General features: G+C 41.3%; 3 protein-coding genes across 4 annotated transcripts; 2 read left to right on the top strand and 1 right to left on the bottom strand.

The window, feature by feature from the left end:
• Positions 1–534: 534 nt before the first annotated feature.
• Positions 535–2,116, top strand: LOC127753896 (polygalacturonase-like). The gene is made up of 3 exons (XM_052279344.1): positions 535–1,380; positions 1,458–1,686; positions 1,774–2,116. Exons 1-3 carry the CDS (start codon positions 626–628, stop codon positions 2,020–2,022), a joined length of 1,233 nt encoding a protein of 410 aa, XP_052135304.1. The 5' UTR covers positions 535–625; the 3' UTR covers positions 2,023–2,116.
• A 204-nt stretch (positions 2,117–2,320) lies between these two features.
• On the top strand, positions 2,321–4,289 carry LOC127753895 (uncharacterized). Of its 2 annotated transcripts, none has more exons than XM_052279343.1 (4): positions 2,321–2,452; positions 2,612–2,651; positions 2,743–2,858; positions 3,023–4,289. In XM_052279343.1, the coding sequence occupies exons 1-4, from the start codon at positions 2,414–2,416 to the stop codon at positions 4,061–4,063; spliced, it is 1,236 nt and encodes a 411-aa protein (XP_052135303.1). In that variant the 5' UTR covers positions 2,321–2,413; the 3' UTR covers positions 4,064–4,289. The 2 variants fall into 2 exon arrangements, with proteins under 2 accessions (XP_052135303.1, XP_052135301.1); XM_052279341.1 differs by having other exon boundaries at positions 3,014–4,289.
• Positions 4,290–5,697: 1,408 nt separating this feature from the next.
• Positions 5,698–14,634, bottom strand: LOC127753976 (disease resistance protein Pik-2-like). Its single transcript, XM_052279424.1, has 2 exons — positions 13,719–14,634; positions 5,698–11,221 (listed from the first exon to the last, which is right to left on the bottom strand). The coding sequence occupies exons 1-2, from the start codon at positions 14,495–14,497 to the stop codon at positions 9,253–9,255; spliced, it is 2,748 nt and encodes a 915-aa protein (XP_052135384.1). The 5' UTR covers positions 14,498–14,634; the 3' UTR covers positions 5,698–9,252.
• Positions 14,635–16,840: the final 2,206 nt, after the last annotated feature.

The following is a 16,840-nucleotide window of genomic DNA, read 5'->3' as shown; positions in this document are numbered from 1 at the left end:
CACCACCTCCGCGGGCGAGCTCTTCTCGTCGCCGCCGGATGGGATGGCGAACTCGGTGCGGATCTAGCACGGATTCGGCGCCCCTACTCCTCTCCCTCTCCGGCGAGCTTCTTCACTCTCTCTCTCTCTCTCTTGCTCTGTGGCATGTGCTTTTCTCTGACAAAATTTGCTGAGGTTCTTGGAGCCAAAACTAGCCACGCGAACCTGGGAAAAACGTGGGCCCTACCTCCTTCTCTCCTCCACGCATGCATTGGGCCAACGTGGATGGAGATTGCCACACGACACCTCACCGCACTGTAAATGGCCTTATACATGCCCTAAGATTCGTAGCACCAAGGCCTAGAGGGAACTGAGAAAAGAAGGTAATGTCCTGCAAGGCTGCACTGCACTGCAAGCTCCTGAAGTCCTGCCTAACCTTGCTGTGCACCCGTGCACACGAATAAGTGGCGTAGCAACTGGTCCACACATTAGCAGCAGTACATAACATTGCCTAATCTTACAAGTAATTGCCCCTCAAACCACTCATGGCACACACGTCCAAGACAGTTTTGAAGGCCACATCAACGTGTCGCTTTAACACAACCAACTCTTGTTGCATCGCAAGCTTATCTTCCCCCACCACCCAATGCCGCGCCGCGCTCATGCTCATGCCGCCGTCGCCGCGCACTTGCTGGTGTCGGCGTTCGTTGCGGCGGCGGCGGCGGCGGCGGCGACGTACAATGTCATCGACTATGGCGCGGTGGGCGACGACGGCGGGGTGACGGACAGCGCGCGGGCGTTCGAGGCCGCGTGGGCGGCGGCGTGCGCGGGCGACGCGGCGGCGGCGGCGGCGACGGTGGTCGTGCCGGCGGGCGGGGTGTACCTGGTGTCCAGGGCGAGGTTCGCCGGGCCGTGCCGGAGCGGCGCGGTGGCCGTGAACATGACGGGCGCCACGGTGGTCGCGCCCGTGCCGTACGCCGGCGTGCAGCTGTGGATCGTGTTCCAGGACGTGGACGGCGTGTCCGTCGCCGGCGGGACGCTGGACGGCCGCGGCCGCGCGCTCTGGGCGTGCCGGCGCGCACGCCGCCCCGACTGCCCGCCCGCCACGAGGTCGCTGACGATATACCGGTCGAGGAACGTGGCGGTGCGCGGGCTGACGTCGCGGGACAGCGCCGGGATCCACATCACCGTGCAGGCGAGCGCCGGCGTGGCGATCGTGGACACGGTGGTGTCGGCGCCGGGGCGCAGCCCCAACACCGACGGCATCCACATCAAGCAGTCCACCGGCGTGACCGTCCGCAACGCCGTCATCGGCACCGGCGACGACTGCGTCTCCATGGTCGAGGGCTCCTCCGACGTCCTGATCGAGGCCGTCACTTGCGGCCCCGGCCACGGCATCAGGTGAGCGACACAGCCGGAATCCATGTCGTCTGCTCGAAGATGCTCAGAGAGAGCTCCATTGCTGTGTTGTGTGGCAGCATCGGGAGCCTGGGGGACACGCCGGAGCAGGTGGCGGTGCGGAACATCACCGTGAAGGGCTCGGCGCTCGCCGGGACGACGAACGGGCTGCGGATCAAGACGTGGGCGAAGGCGAACGCCGGCGCGGTCGCCGGCGTCTCCTTCTCCGGCGTCGTCATGCGGAACGTCAGCAACCCGATCATCGTCGACCAGAACTACTGCCCCGGCAACGCCAGCTGCCCAACCGAGGCACGCAGCCCTGAAACCTGTGACCTCGTCGCGCCATCGCCATGGATGCCGACGTCGTAATGGCTTCTCTCTCTGCTGTGTGTTCAGGGGTCGGGGATCGAGATCAGCGGCGTGTCGTACACGGACATCGAGGGGACGTCGGCGACGGCGACGGCGGTGAGGTTCGACTGCAGCCCGAGCCGGCCGTGCGCCGGGATCGCCATGAGGGACGTCCGGCTGAGGTACCAGCCACCGGCGGCGGCGGCGGCGGAGGAGCAGCCGGCGGCGTCGTTCTGCCGGAACGCGCACGGGGTGGCGTTTGGGGACGTCGATCCACCGAGCTGTCTAACCGAGTAGAGATCAAAATGTTGGTTGACTTTTGTCAGAGACGGTTGACTAGCTTCTGTCAAGATCAAGAAACGTAAAGCGTGACAGTTGCCTGACGAGTCAATATTTTATTACGGGTTGTTACGAATACAGAAAGAGGAAAAGAAAAACTTTATATGGGCCGGCTCATTTGTGCCCGCCATTTCTAGCCACGAGGGGCCTCACGGCCTGGTCAATGCATTGACGGGAAGCCGAAAAGTCTTTGGCGATTTCTTTTTCCCCTTTTTCATTTCGCGCGGCAACATGAGCTTTTCGCTTCGCGGGCACTTCGAATTTTCAGAGCCCCAGACGCGGCACCGCGGCAGAGCGGCATCTTCTTCTTCCTCCTCGCGACTCCCACCCTCCGGCCTCGGTCGCCGCCATGGCCGAGACCCCCGACGAATCCGCGGCCGCAATCGAGGTACGCCGCCTCAAGGCATTCCCCTTCGATCTCCTCCTATCCTCCCAATCCTTGCTTCTTCAATGCTATCCCGTCGACCGCCGCTCGCCGGCTCAACCGATTGGCCTTTCGGGATGCTCTTACCCTTACGATGGCGATTTTTTTTTTTTGGTCCTGCAGGCGCAAGGATGGAGCTCGCACCCGTTCTCGTTCCCTTCCCGTAGGTTCCCTTGTGTTCCCTGACAGATTGTAGCATTTCTTGATACGGCAATTTTGGATCTTCCGATCTCATTTTCGGTGTTGTTCGTCAGAGCCGCCGGATATCAAGAACTGGTTCTCGAGCTACGAGTACGAGTCGCCGGAGGTGCCGGAGCTGGTTGGTGGCAATGGCGGCAATAGCGGCAGCGAGACCCAAGACCCGCTGGAGGTAAAATGTTGCTGCAATTTTTTCTTTTTGGTCAGATCATGCTCGATTTGCTTCTATTTATCTTGCTACCCATTCTCACAAATTATTACAATCCAATTTTTTTTCTCAGAGATTCCTATCCAAATTGACTTCCTTAAATTCATATTTTGTTCTAGAATATCCAGGTCGGGGTGCCTGTGGATTCGTTGTTGGAACCGACCACCCATGATGGTGATGGTGATGGTGATGGTGATTCTGCTTTGAGGGGAAACCAATGTGGACAGCAACACGAGCATGAGGTTTCTGCTATTAGAGAGTTCATTCCCATTAGTAAGAGCAAAGTGGAGCGTGGCACGAAGAGGAAGCAAAGCTTGTGGAGCTTGTTCGGAGATGGCTTTCTTGACAACATCGGTGAGACTTCTGAAACTGAAACTCAGGCGGTGTTGTCTGTTCAGAGAAATGAAGCCGAGCCTCTGCCAGATCGCAATGCCATGGGCTTGCCTGATGATGATGATACTCAAGGAGGTCAGGAAGGCGCGATCGAATGCAGTGAGCTGCCGGTGGATTGTAATGGCATCGATGTAGGTGATACTCAAGAAGGTTCCCAGGTTGATCAGGAGAAAGAGCAGAGCAAACTGCTAATTGGTGATGGTATGAGTTCATTTCATGCTGACAAAATCACCCCGAAAGATGGTAATGAGCAGAGCAAACTGTCAGTTGATTGTACTAGAACATGCAAGGATCGCACCAAAAGGCGGTTTGACGGAAATGGCATTCAGAGCAGCCTACCATCCATCGGTTGTAATGATATCATCATACCTGACACTGAAGAAAATTCTCCAGGAGAAGAAACTTGCCATGGCAACCCTGCAATGGATGACAAAGAGCAGGAAGAAACAGTTGCAGCTGATGGTTTTGTTGCCATCAAGAGAAAGGAGAAACCAGAACAAACATTCAACACAAACAAAATTCCTAAGCCCCCAACGAGAAGAGCGAAGTCCACGACGTTGCAAGAGAACCGTGACATTGTGGAACAGAAAGTCGTAGTCCAAGAACGCACTAGCAGAAGCCCCTTAGCAGACATGACTAATGTTTCAGAAGTAGCAGCTGCTCCAACAACGACAGAGATCCGCGGTAAATGGAAGTGCCCTCGCAAAGGGAAGCACTATGTTGGTCCTCCGTTGAAACAGCTGCGTTTGGGGCAATGGTTGCGCCGACTGGATTGAAGCATATGCATTGTTCAGGTTGAAGCAATTTTTCCTTTTGTATTGGCAACTGGTGATTTGGTGCCATGTTTTCAGGTTTGGTGTTTTTACCCAGCCTGTTGTACGAGTGCATGCCACTATATATGTCAGGCAGAAAACACTATATGCCTGCTTCTATGGTCATCTATCTATCTATCTATTATCTATTTATCTATCTACTCCCTCCATTTCGAAATATTTGACACCATTGACTTTTTAGCACATATTTAACCGTTCGTCTTATTCAAAAACTTTTGTGAAATATGTAAAATTATATGGCTACATAAAAATATATTTAACAATGAATCAAATGATAGAAAAAGAATTAATAATTACTTAAATTTTTTTGAATAAGACGAATGGTCAAACATGTGCTAAAAAGTCAACGGCGTCAAACATTTCGAAACGGAGGGAGTATTATATTATTAAACAGCTTTGAAAATAGGCACCATGTTCGCTGTGGGGGCTAGAAATTCTCACATTAATCGGAGAAAAAGAAAAGAAGAGTCTAAGTAGAAATACAATTTAAAAACAGCTGAAATTCGGAATTAAAATTAAGCAATATTGAAAGAAGAGTCCATATAAGAATCTAACACAAGAGTAATCAAAATTTGGATAAAAATAAAAATAAAATCTGAAATTAGAAAAAAAAAGTCCAAGTATGAATAAAATTTAAAAATAACTTAAATTCGGAATTAAAAATAAGAAATATTGAAATAAGAGTCAATATAAGAATCCAATACGCGATTAATTAAAATTCGGAATAAAAATAAAATAAAATCTGAAATTAGAAAATAAATAATAAGAGTTCACGTAGGAATATAATTTGAAAATAACTAAAATTCGAAAATAAAAATAAGTGATATTGAAAGAAGAGTTTTGATAAGAAACCAATACGATACTACCTCCATCCCAAATTAGTGGTCGCTTTGAGATTTTGCTTGGAATGTTTGACTATTCGTCTTATTTGAAAAATTAGTGCAAATATATAAAATGATAAGTTATACTTAAAGTAGTTTTGATAATAAAGCAAGCCACAAACAAAATAAACAATAATTCCATAATTTTTTGAATAAGACGAATGATCAAATATTATAAATAAAAACTCAAAGCGCCAGGTATTTTGGGACGGAGATAATATTAATTAAAATTAAAAATTAAATATCAAATAAAATCCAAGAGTTCAAGTAGGAATACAATTTTGAAACAATTGAAATTTAAAATAAAAATAAGAAATATATTAAAAGAATAGTTTATATAGAACACAATACGAGATTAATTAAATTTCAAAATAAAAAGTAAAATAAATTCAGAATATAGAAAAAGAAAAATAAGAGCTCAACTAGAATACAATTTATAAATAACTAACATTTGTAAAAAAATAAAGACTATTGAAATAAAATACAATCTAGAACACATGATGAGATTAATTAAAGTTCAAAATAATAAATAGAATAAATTTTAAAAAATAGAAAAGTAATTATAAGAGTTCAAGTAGGAGTATAATTTATGAATAAAAGTTATCAGAATGAAAAATATGCAATTTTTTTTAAAATAGTTCATCTAGAACACAACGATGATAAATGACAATAAAGAGGGGAGAAGCAATAGGCAAGGAGTAGAGTGCTGGCAGTTGATGGTATATCTAAAAACTGTAGACAAAACCCCAAATGGAATCCTAATAATGATTAAGAGGAGTGACGATAGGCATGCCGTTAAGCAGCATGGTCATGACGGTTAGCGGGACTTATGGAGAGTAAAAATAAATGCCATAATCATGTTCGATTTTTAAAATCTCAATGACAATAAGGAGGGAAGGCAGCGGGCGGGCTGTAGAGGAGTATAGTGGTGAAACCACTAACGATTTGGAAAGACTTTTAAAATCCCAATGACAATAAAGAGAGGTGGCAGCAGACGGGCTGTAGAGTAGTAAATTGGGAGAGGTGGCAGCAGACGGGCTGTAGAGTAGTAAATTGGCGATGTTTAATGATACTTCTAAAAATTATGAAAACGAAACCCAACAAGATAATGAACTCTAAAAACTATAAGGCTTAATTTTTAAAGTTCTAAAGAGGATAAATGGATGTAGTGGTAGATCGAGTAACCAAATGAAAAGGTGTCAAAGGAGTAAGGGGTAGCGAATGATAATTTAAAAAAAATAATGTGTAAAAATAGATAATTAAAAATTGATGCAAGCCACGCAATTGCGTGGGCCGCCCAACTAGTTATACACTAAAAGTCTATTAAATTTTCTACAAACACTCCTAGGTCGTCACATTGCACTCCTACAAATGCTCATAGGCAGCCACGTGGTACTGTCTAATCTCACCGTCGATTTTCATTTAAATTAATGGACCCGTTATTTTATATCGTTAGATTAGATCTATATTGCCATCGATTTTCACTTAAATTGATGGACCCGTTATCTTATACCAACAAATCCTTAATATATATAACAACTTAAAAAATTCATAACTTTTCAATCGGCTTCACGCATCGCTCCTAAATCCGGATCGTTTCCTTCGCCCTTCGTCCGTCTTGGGCTCTAGGCCTCGAGGGAAGCTTTCCTGCTGCTGCCTAGACTTGGATTAGGTTTCAAATCAGAGCCTCTACACAGATTAATCGATGGGGATAATAAGCTACATGAGACCGGAATTGTAAAGGGTTTGATTTTCAGTAGCTGGCAATGAAATCCACAGGCAGCAGCATATGATTTGGTGGTCGAGGTGAGGTTCCTGTTTGCGTGGTCTTTTTTTAGCCAAGCGTTTGCGTGGTCATCTGGAAGAAGAAGACTGCTCATGGTTAGGTCGTCTAGCCACTAGGGATGTCTAGGTGTCTAGCCAAAACATAATACTACTCTATAATACTTGCGCAGGAACTTCCTTCTTTATCCGAAGTTCTAGTACTAGAGCACTTAGTATGAATACTAAAAAATAAACCCACAAAGATGAAAATCTCTGCTACTTAGACTAAGTAATTAAATAACATAAGAAATGATCCCGAATACTTACTTTATAGAAGAAGACTCTCCGAACCCGGAGCAGAGTGTACCGACAGCTCCGGTACTCCTCTAGAATTCCTCATAGAAAGAAAGCTACACTCGTCGAGGTAGAAGTTGGAGAGAGCGCCAAACTTTCGGGCACTCCTCCAGAGTTTCCCCTCACTCTCTACCTATTTTCTAATGTACAAAAGATACAATAGAGCCTCTTGTAATTCAGCTCAAAGTTGTGTGTTTTGGAACGAGAGCCTCTCCTCCTTTTATAGGCTCCAGATGGCAGTTATAGCCATGGGAAATGACAAAAATACCCTTCAACCATCATTAGGGAGTAATCAGGGCTGTCCACGTGAAAGCAGATGGCAGGATGCGCCAGGAAGGGTTCGGTCGAACCCAAAAACACTCCTCCTAGCCTCTCCTTCAGCTGGGAGGTTGCTTATTGGGCCCCTAACATTATGTACTATGTTTTGGTCCAATTCTAAGTGGTTTTTATTGACTTATTGGGCCTCCAATCTGTGTAAACGCGTCCTGATTGTTCGGAGGTGTATTTTGTTGCATGACGGATATGTTTTCTTCGTAAAATACCTGCATACACATATTTCACCAGCACTAGTGGAAATTATTAGTAATAATCCCTACCACTAAGTTGGATATCATATTTTATCTCATTATATGCAGGCATTGACGGTCAGAAATTATGATTTAAGGACTGTCAACACTTACACTTTCACAATAAGAGTCATCCTGACCGCGTACAACTTTAAGTAAGTCCAGTAGATTTTTTTGTACATATCTGTGTTATTTCATCCGTGACTAACTACAACGTCGTTACTATGTAGCGATTATTACATCTGTTTCATTATCTAACCGAACTACGGCACCGTGACAATCTTGGACCCCCTTGATTATCATCACATGACGTACAAACAATTTCTAACAATCTTATAATAGTAAGTGATTCTAATACTCTTGCATGTCTACTAATAATGTATTAAAATTAAATCTCCTACTTAATATGAAACGGTAAAAAATCCATACAGTGCATACAACTACTACAAGAAGAAGGGTGGAGAGTAGATTCAAACAAGGGAGAAGCTGTTAGTATATACATATTGGCCGGTAATACTCCACTCACTTAATGTATTTCAATTGTTTTACTAATTATAAAACTTAACTATTTTCTTCTATGATATGTCATGAAGTGTCACAAGCAACCTAGAGGCACGGTCCTCTGCGGGTATTATGCATGCGAATTCCTCAGGGTTAATGGAAGATACATGGTTAATGCAGAGGATGTAAATCTCTTGACTCAACGTATAAGTGCATCGGAGAACTGCACATCTAGATGATACTAATATATTGTGTTTCTTTCATGCATGCAGTTGCCTAGAATAGAACTTCGAACAAGCTTTGACGATACATGCATTATAAATGTGCAGTGCGACCTCTACCACTTCATCTACCATGAGTGCTATCATGTCAAAGTACGATTCTTTGACGCAGAGAGCATTCTGGCTACAAGCGAAGCTTACAAGAATCTTCGGGAGTGGAACAACCGAACAACGCGATGCCATAATATAATTAGATAGTGTACTCGAAGTGACAATGTAAAAAATATTTTAACATTTTGATGACGCTATTCACTTATGCAATATATGTATATTTGTCAGTATCAAATGTTTGTTAGTTACTAATATTATTTAAGCATCAATTAATTAATTAATTGGAACATTATTTATCACAAATTATTATTGTAACATTTTTTCAAATTTTTTACCTATTTTCGCAGGCGGCGTTATCTCATTTTTTCAGGCGGACTAAGATATATTTTCCCAGGTAGCGTGTCTAGCTCCAGTCCGCCAGGGAAAATGATCTTCCCAGGCGGACCTCCTGCCCGCCTGCGAAGATCGACGTTGGTGTGCAGGCGGAGCCACCATCTGCCTGGGAAGACGCATTTCCCCTGCATGGGGAAATGCTTTTTCTAGGAGTGTGATGGTGAACATTTACCAAATTCAACAGAAATTCTGGAGAATTATTTTGATGGGTAAAGAATTATTAGACTATAAATTACAAATGGCATTTTTGGTACTGGTCCTTTCTGCAAAAAAAAAAAAATCAAAACCGAAATTGATACCTGCAATGTTCGTACTCGAAATTTACGTCCCCTTCCATTTAATTAATTAGCTTCTTCATGGACTAACATATTTTCATTCAATGTGCTCAAGTTCAGCTTAGGCTGTCCTGGAAGTTTGTTTACTGAGCTCTTGATGGAAGCTTTAGCTGCTTCCAATTCTCCACCAGTCGACCCATTACAATCAAGTTGAATGTAGACATTTCTAAGGTTGGTAAGATATTGAATGCCAAAATCAAAGCTACCATTTGAAGACTTCGTGTTGAACACATTCATTATGACATCAAGGCATTCGAGCTTTAACAGACTTCCTGCGTCAAAGGTTAACCCTGCAGGATTGCAATAGAACTTGAAAAACTTGGTAGAATGGAATCCACTGATGATGATCCTCCCTTGAAGGGCAGTATTTGAGTATATGGTCAGAGATGACAGAGCAGGCATATGTCCTAGCAATTCGAAATCCTCCTGCCAAATTTTGTTGACATATAGGACTAACTCTTCAAGGTTGATCAGTGAACCCACCCAATTCGGAATCTTATTGATGGGGCACCACCGGTCAATGGAAAATCTTAGTCTAGATGGAACAGGTTGCCATGTATCTAGTGAGAAGTTGTCTTCACCATATCCATTGATGTCAACAAAAAGGGAATGAAGGTTAGATGTGCCTAGATTACATAAAGAAGAAGCTAAATTTTCCAAGCAACTTCCTGCATCACCTTTAAAGCCATCACAGTCACAAATTACTCGGAGCACCCTCATGTTTGTAAGCTGACCTAGTTCTTTCAGAAAGTCTGGAGAGTACATCAAGGCTGAGAAACTTGTTAGCTCTTCCAGTGCATGCATATTGCTGATTTCTTTTGGTAATTTAACATGATAATCAACGAATAAACGGACCAAACTCTTTAGTCTACCAATGGTTGATGGCAATTCTTGCACACCCGTAGCTCTTAAATCTAGTGTTTCCAGATATTGAAGCTGCCCAATTTGTTTCGGGAGTTCACTAATGGGTGATGTTTTTATACTCAAATACCGTAACTGGACTAGCCTTTCCAGGTTCGTAAGATGATGGTCTTCTAATGCATAACAATCTTCTAGGTCCAATACACGTAACATACCAAAACCTAAAAGATATGGCATTTCTACAGCAAATAAAGTTAGTGACCGGACTTGCGACGATGTAACCAAGTGTGTTGATGTGATAATATTTTCTTGGATGCCGCCATTTTGAATAGATAATCGACGAACCTTACCATGTGACCTTGGTACCAATTTTGAACCACCAAATAATGTAACGAAATTTTCTTCAACTGACATGGACACAATAAAATCATGAACGGTGTCATCCACTCGACAAGCATTTGTCTGACCATCAGGCTTAATGTTTGCTGGTTGAATCAAGCTTCTGTTCACAAGCTCATTAAAATAACTGTCCCCCACTTCATATGGATTTTGTCCATGTTTTTTGTAAATGAATCCTTCAGCAATCCATCTACTCACCAAACGTTCCCTGTTTATCTCATAGCCCTCAGGGAATATACTCAAATATAACAAACATGTTTTTAAATGATTAGGAAGATCAGAGTAACTGAGTGATAGCACCCATTCCATGGTTTCAATGTCTGGAGTCCTTTCAAGCGTAGAGCTAAGAGAAACCTTGACCCTGTCCCATTGATCTTTTGACTTTGGTTTGCTTGCCAACAAACTTGATATGGAAATGATCGCCAAAGGCAAACCACCACATTTTTTCAATATTTCCTCAGAAACTTCTGTCAACTGCGGTGGGCGCCTTTCCTCTGGATCAAAAATTCTTTTGTCGAACAATATTTTGGAGTCAATAACTCCAAGAGGCTTCATTTCGTAAATATAATCGCCATGAGATGAACAGCACAATTTAGCAATATCATGTATACGTGTTGTTGTGATAATTCTGCTACCACGGCAGTTCTTGACCAACGCACATTCAATAAATTTCCATATTTGCATATCCCATATATCATCAACTATGACAATGTACCTGTGTAACACATCACATGCTTGAGTTATGCACGCACGGAGTTACAGTTTTCTGAGGAATAACCATGTCCTACCTTAATTATTACATGTAAATAGGAAATTAAATCTCAAATAACTATTAATTCTTATGTTAAAATGAGTGACAAAAAAAAAATAAAAAATAAGTAAAAAGGGAGCATGAGCAATGGAGCTAGACGAAATTTTTATGCTTATCTGACACTAGTACAGATCCTTCCATCTGTGACGGCCTCTATCATGCCTGGAATTAGTGGGCCGTCACAAGAAAGTCATCTCAATCGGGCCGAAAAAGCGTCCGATTGAGATATGGTCGCACAGACATGTTAGATGGGTATAAAACTCAGGCCCGTCACGGATGTCACCTATCCGTGACGGTCCGTAGTTTAGGCCCGATTGAGATAACATTCCATATCTCAATCAGGCCTCAAGTTGGCGCCCGTCACGGATGATGGGACCAACTCGGGGCCCGATTGAGATAACAACTAGGCCCGTCAAAGATGACTCATCTGTGACGGGCTCTATACTAATGCTCGATTGATACGACTTAATCTCTATCAGGCTATAACCAATGCCCGTCACCGATGAGTATTTTTCCATCTTTTATATGAAATGTTTATATTTGTAAGTTGACCTGTAGCAAAATAATTAACCGCAGTATAATAATTTGTTTTATTAGTCAAAATAATTTTTTTGGGGTAGTAAATGATTTCAAATAGAAAAATTGTCAACAACAAAGTTGTATAACTTATCAAGATTTACAACTTTTACTTTGGTCATTTTTTTATATAACTTTTTTTTGAACAGTTTGAATTTGAATTTAAAAATAGGACAACTTCAATTAATATTTTCCAAATACTAAATGATTCCAAATAGAAAAATTGTCAAAAACAAAATTGTATAACTTATCAAGATTTACAACTTTTAGTTTGGTCATTTTTTTATATAACTTTTTTGAACAGTTTGAATTTGAATTTGAAAATATGACAACTTCAAAACAACATTTTCAAATACTAAATGATTACAACTAAAAAAGTCATCAACAACAAAGTTGTATAACTCATCAAGATCTATAACTTTTATTTTTGTTATTTCTTCATCTGACAAAATGTTAATAACATTGTTCACAAAATAGCCAGAGGAGAGATATGTGAATTTTGTGAACAATGTTACTATCACTTTGTCGGATGAAGAAATGACCAAAATAAAAATTATAGATCTTGATGAGTTATAAAACTTTGTTGTTGATGACTTTTTCAGTTGAAATCATTTAGTATTTAAAAATGTTGTTTGAAGTTGTCATATTTTCAAATTCAAATTCAAATTGTTCAAAAAAATGTTATATAGAAAAATGGCCAAAATAAAAGTTATAGACCTTGATGAGTTATATAACTTTGTTGTTGATGACTTTTCAGTTCAAGTTGTTCACTAATAAAAAATTCTATTTGAAGTTCTCAAACTTTGAATTTCAAATTTCAAATCGTTCAAATAGAGTTTTAAAATAAAAACTTTGGTTTTGGTGACTTTTCTATTTAAAATCATTTATTAACCCTAATTTTTGTTCGAAGTTGTCAAATTTTGAACATTCAAAATTTAAATTGTTGAATCTTCCAATGGAAAAAGTACGACTTACCCCCCCCCCCCGAACTATCGCGGTTGACCGAATTATCCCCCTGCCCGATTGAGATGACTTAATCTCTATCGGGCATTAACTAAAGCCCATCACAGATGACTCATCCGTGACGGGCCCTATACTAATGCCCGATTGAGATGACTTAATCTCTATCGGCCATTAACTAATGCCTATCACCGATGAATATTTTTTCCATTTTCCATATGAAATGTTTATATTCAATTTATGTGGTATTTTTTATTTTCAATTTATGAGAACTTTAAATTTAATTTTAGGCTGATTTTTTTGTTTTAAATGTAAAAAGCACAAACAACAAAATTGTACAACCCATCGAGATTTAAAACTATTGTATTGGTCCTTTTTACAAATAAGTACATTTGGGTTCACACATACAAGGGTAAATGGAAGGATTATTGGCAGGTCTCAATTGTTACGGAGCACCTGTCCACTTATAAGGAGTGTGGAGAAGTACCATATTAGATCAGCATTTGTAGTATGTGAGGTGTATAGCATTAGCGAAAAGTCTATATTACCCTTGAGTGTAGTACCCTACATGGTATACTACGAATATCAATTACTACATGTGTTTCATATCATTAATCGTTTTGACTCTTTTGTTAGTTAATTTTTTATGTTTGACCAGGTTTATAAAAAATATAGCAACATGTTCAACACAAAACAAACATATTATCAAATATATTGAATGTTAGTTTTAATAAAACAAATTTGTTGTTATAGATGTTGCTAAAATTTCTCTGTAAACTTGGTCAAAGTTAAAATAGAGGGAGTATTAGATCCTAATCCATATTAAAACGTCATAAAAAAAACATAGGGATGGTGGTGTACATACCTCTTGTCACTAAGGTATTCCCTTAGCTTGTTGATGATGGCTTGCTCATCGTCTTCCACAGCAGCAGTAGTGGCCACTTGGGAAAGAATATTCGTCAAAACCTTCTTGGTGTTGGGATTTTGGAACACTGACACAAAAGCTGCGCACTCAAATTTTCCTTTGATTTTGCAGTAAATTTGATTGGCAAGGGTGGTCTTCCCCAATCCTCCGCAACCCACGATGGAAATTGTCATGACCTGTTTTGCTGAGGCACTTCTCCGCTTGTCCAACAGCCGCCCAATGATCTCATCTCTCGGGGCATCAATACCAACTAATCTGTCCTCGTCGACATAGAGAGCCGATAGCCGTGGATCAACCTTCACACGAACACTAGGCCCAGATGCCAAGCCATCAAGCATGTACCTCCTTTGTCTCTCACTCTCCTCCATTACACGCGCCTTGAGTTCTCGAATCATGTGGCCAATCCTACGGGATGCAAGAAGCTTTTGCCCAAACCCAACCTTGGAATCAAGCTGTAGTATGAAGTCGTCGATGCAATCCTCAATGTCGTATGCCAACTCGCGTACTCGATCCCTCCAATCCTTCATTTGGGGGTGAAGCTTTTGCGTGTCCTCCAACCTCTCCAAGAAGATGCTCATGCTACGGAGCTCGCTCTCGAGGAACTCCATCTCCCTACGGAGCCACTTAAGTAGCTTGTACTCACCACCAAGAAGGTTTGTGAGCTTGGCGAGGAGGGAACGCATCACTCCCGTCGAAGCACTCACTATCGCTGCTTCCATAGCTGGTAGTTCCCCTTTCAAATTCCCAGCACATGTTGTGCACTTGTGCTGGTGTAAGAGCAATGGTGCCTCTCCTTGTATGTCTCTAGCACACTGAGCTGTTCTCTCTCTCTCTCTCTCTCTCTCTTTTGGGTAGAATTTCGCTATTCATCACGTAACAAGCAGTCGCACGGCCACATCTTCTCACGCGCAAATGCAATATGACTATAGTTAATAGCCTCCTCATATGTCATAATTTATTTTTCTTGTCATGCGTGGCTAGCCACTAACCACAAATACAATATTTTCTGGTCATTTGATGTTTCATTTCCACGACAAGAGCTTTCATGACACTATTTGCACTTTTATTTTAGCGCGTTTGCAGACTGCGTCAGTACTTACGTATGTATCATTGAAAAAGAACAGCCAGACTGGACCACAGCTGGACTGGGACATATATATACTCCCTCCTCCGTCCTAAAATAAACCATCCTCGTATTAAGGGATATTTAGATAAGGGGCGTAAAGTTTTGGCGTGTCACATCGGGTATTATATAGGGTGACACATGGAGTATTTAGGCACTAATAAAAAAACTAATTACATAATCCATCAGTAAACCGCGAGACGAATTTATTAAGCCTAATTAATCCGTCATTACCACATGTTTACTGTAGCACCACATTGTTAAATTATGGAGCAATTACGCTTAAAACATTCGTCTCGCAAATTAGTCACAATCTGTGCAATTAATTACTCCCTCCGTCTATAAAAAAGGCAACCTAGGAGGGGATATGATGTGACCCCTCCTACTAGAACGAATCTAGATAACCCCTATGTCCAGATTTGTTGTAGTAGGTTGCCTTTTTTTAAGAATGGAGGGAGTATTTTTTTAGCCTATATTTAATACTTCATGTAGCTATTCAAATGTTCGATGTGAACAGGCCCTAAGGCACTGTTTAGTTCCCAAACAAAAACTTTTCACCCTATCACATTGAATGTTTGGACACATGCATGGAGTATTAAATATAGAAAAAAACTAATTACACAGATTGAGTGTAAATTGCGAGACGAATCTTTTAAGCCTAATCGCGTCATGATTTGACAATGTGGTGCTACAGTAAATATTTGAAAATAACGGATTAATTAGGCTTAATAAATTCGTCTCGTGTTTACAGGCGGAATCTGTAATTTGTTTTGTTATTAGACTACATTTAATACTTTAAACGTGTGTCCGTATATCTGATGTGACACGTAAAAACTTTTCATCCCTAACAAAACAGGGCCTAAGGATGTGACATATCCTACTACAACTATCTCCAGATTCGTTGTACTAAGATTATGTGTCACATTATAGTCGAGGTTAGTTTATTTTGGGACGAAGGGAGTACTACCACTAGTCACGCAATTGATTTGACCATTAAGTTTGACAATTTATTTAGAAATTTAGTGTAAATATATAAAACATAATTCACATTTAAAATATTTTTAATAATAAAATAAGACATAACATAAAATGATATTATATCAATTTTATTTTTTAAATAAAATGGCTAGTCAAAGTCCACTACATAAAATATTTCACCAGGAGAGTATAAGAAAACAAAAGTCAGGATAAAAGAAACATGCAGAAATTCAGAACACATCTACGATTCAGCAATAGTTGAAAGCTGTAGAGACGAAGTTTACTAAGGCCCCATTTAGTTCAAAAAAGTTTATCTCAAAAACATCATATCGAATCTTTGGATACATGCATGAAGCATTAAATATAGATTAAAAGAAAAACTAATTGCACTGTTAAGGAGGAAATCGCGAGATGAATCTTTTGAGCCTAATTAGTCCATGATTAGCCATAAGTGCTACAGTAATCCACATGTGCTAATGGCGGATTAATTAGGCTCAAAAGATTCATCTCGCGGTTTCCAGGCGAGTTATGAAATTAGTTTTTTCATTCGTGTCCGAAACCCCTTCTGATATCCGGTCAAACATCCGATGTGACACCCAAAAAATTTCATTTCGCGAACTAAACATGCCGTAAGAGATGGGGTGCCAGGAGGGAGGGAGAAAGGACCAAATGAAAATTGGTGCGGAAGCTTTGTATTTTTTTTTTAATTTGGTGTATAGATATTTTGAGACGGAGGGGTAGCCCAGTCCAAATTAAAAGTTGGCACTACTCAAGCTCATAATCAGCAATGACGCTGTTGCACACGCTGCCGCCATGTGCACGCCGCCGCCATCTGCTATTATTTCCTCCTGTCAGGCCTGGTTTTAGTTCCCAATTTTTTTTAAATGTCGCATCGAATCTTTGGACACATACAGAAGCATGAAATATATATAAAAATAAAAACTAATTGCACTATTTACAT

Source organism: Oryza glaberrima, chromosome 11, assembly GCF_000147395.1.
Source record: "Oryza glaberrima chromosome 11, OglaRS2, whole genome shotgun sequence".
NCBI classification, from domain to species: domain Eukaryota; kingdom Viridiplantae; phylum Streptophyta; class Magnoliopsida; order Poales; family Poaceae; genus Oryza; species Oryza glaberrima.
The sequence above is the reverse complement of the archived record's forward strand: the minus strand, read 5'-3'. Positions and strand labels throughout refer to the sequence as shown.

Coding starts and splice junctions, on each gene's coding strand:
- LOC127753896 (XM_052279344.1), top strand. CDS start 626: ATGCCGCGCCGCGCTCATGCTCATGCCGCCGTCGCCGCGCACTTGCTG. Junction 1,381..1,457: donor GGCCCCGGCCACGGCATCAG/GTGAGCGACACA, acceptor GTTGTGTGGCAG/CATCGGGAGCCTGGGGGACA. Junction 1,687..1,773: donor ACGCCAGCTGCCCAACCGAG/GCACGCAGCCCT, acceptor CTGTGTGTTCAG/GGGTCGGGGATCGAGATCAG.
- LOC127753895 (XM_052279341.1), top strand. CDS start 2,414: ATGGCCGAGACCCCCGACGAATCCGCGGCCGCAATCGAG. Junction 2,652..2,742: donor CCCGTTCTCGTTCCCTTCCC/GTAGGTTCCCTT, acceptor GTTGTTCGTCAG/AGCCGCCGGATATCAAGAAC. Junction 2,859..3,013: donor AGACCCAAGACCCGCTGGAG/GTAAAATGTTGC, acceptor ATTTTGTTCTAG/AATATCCAGGTCGGGGTGCC.
- LOC127753976 (XM_052279424.1), bottom strand. CDS start 14,497: ATGGAAGCAGCGATAGTGAGTGCTTCGACGGGAGTGATGCGTTCCCTC. Junction 11,222..13,718: donor GAATACCTTAGTGACAAGAG/GTATGTACACCA, acceptor TGTGTTACACAG/GTACATTGTCATAGTTGATG.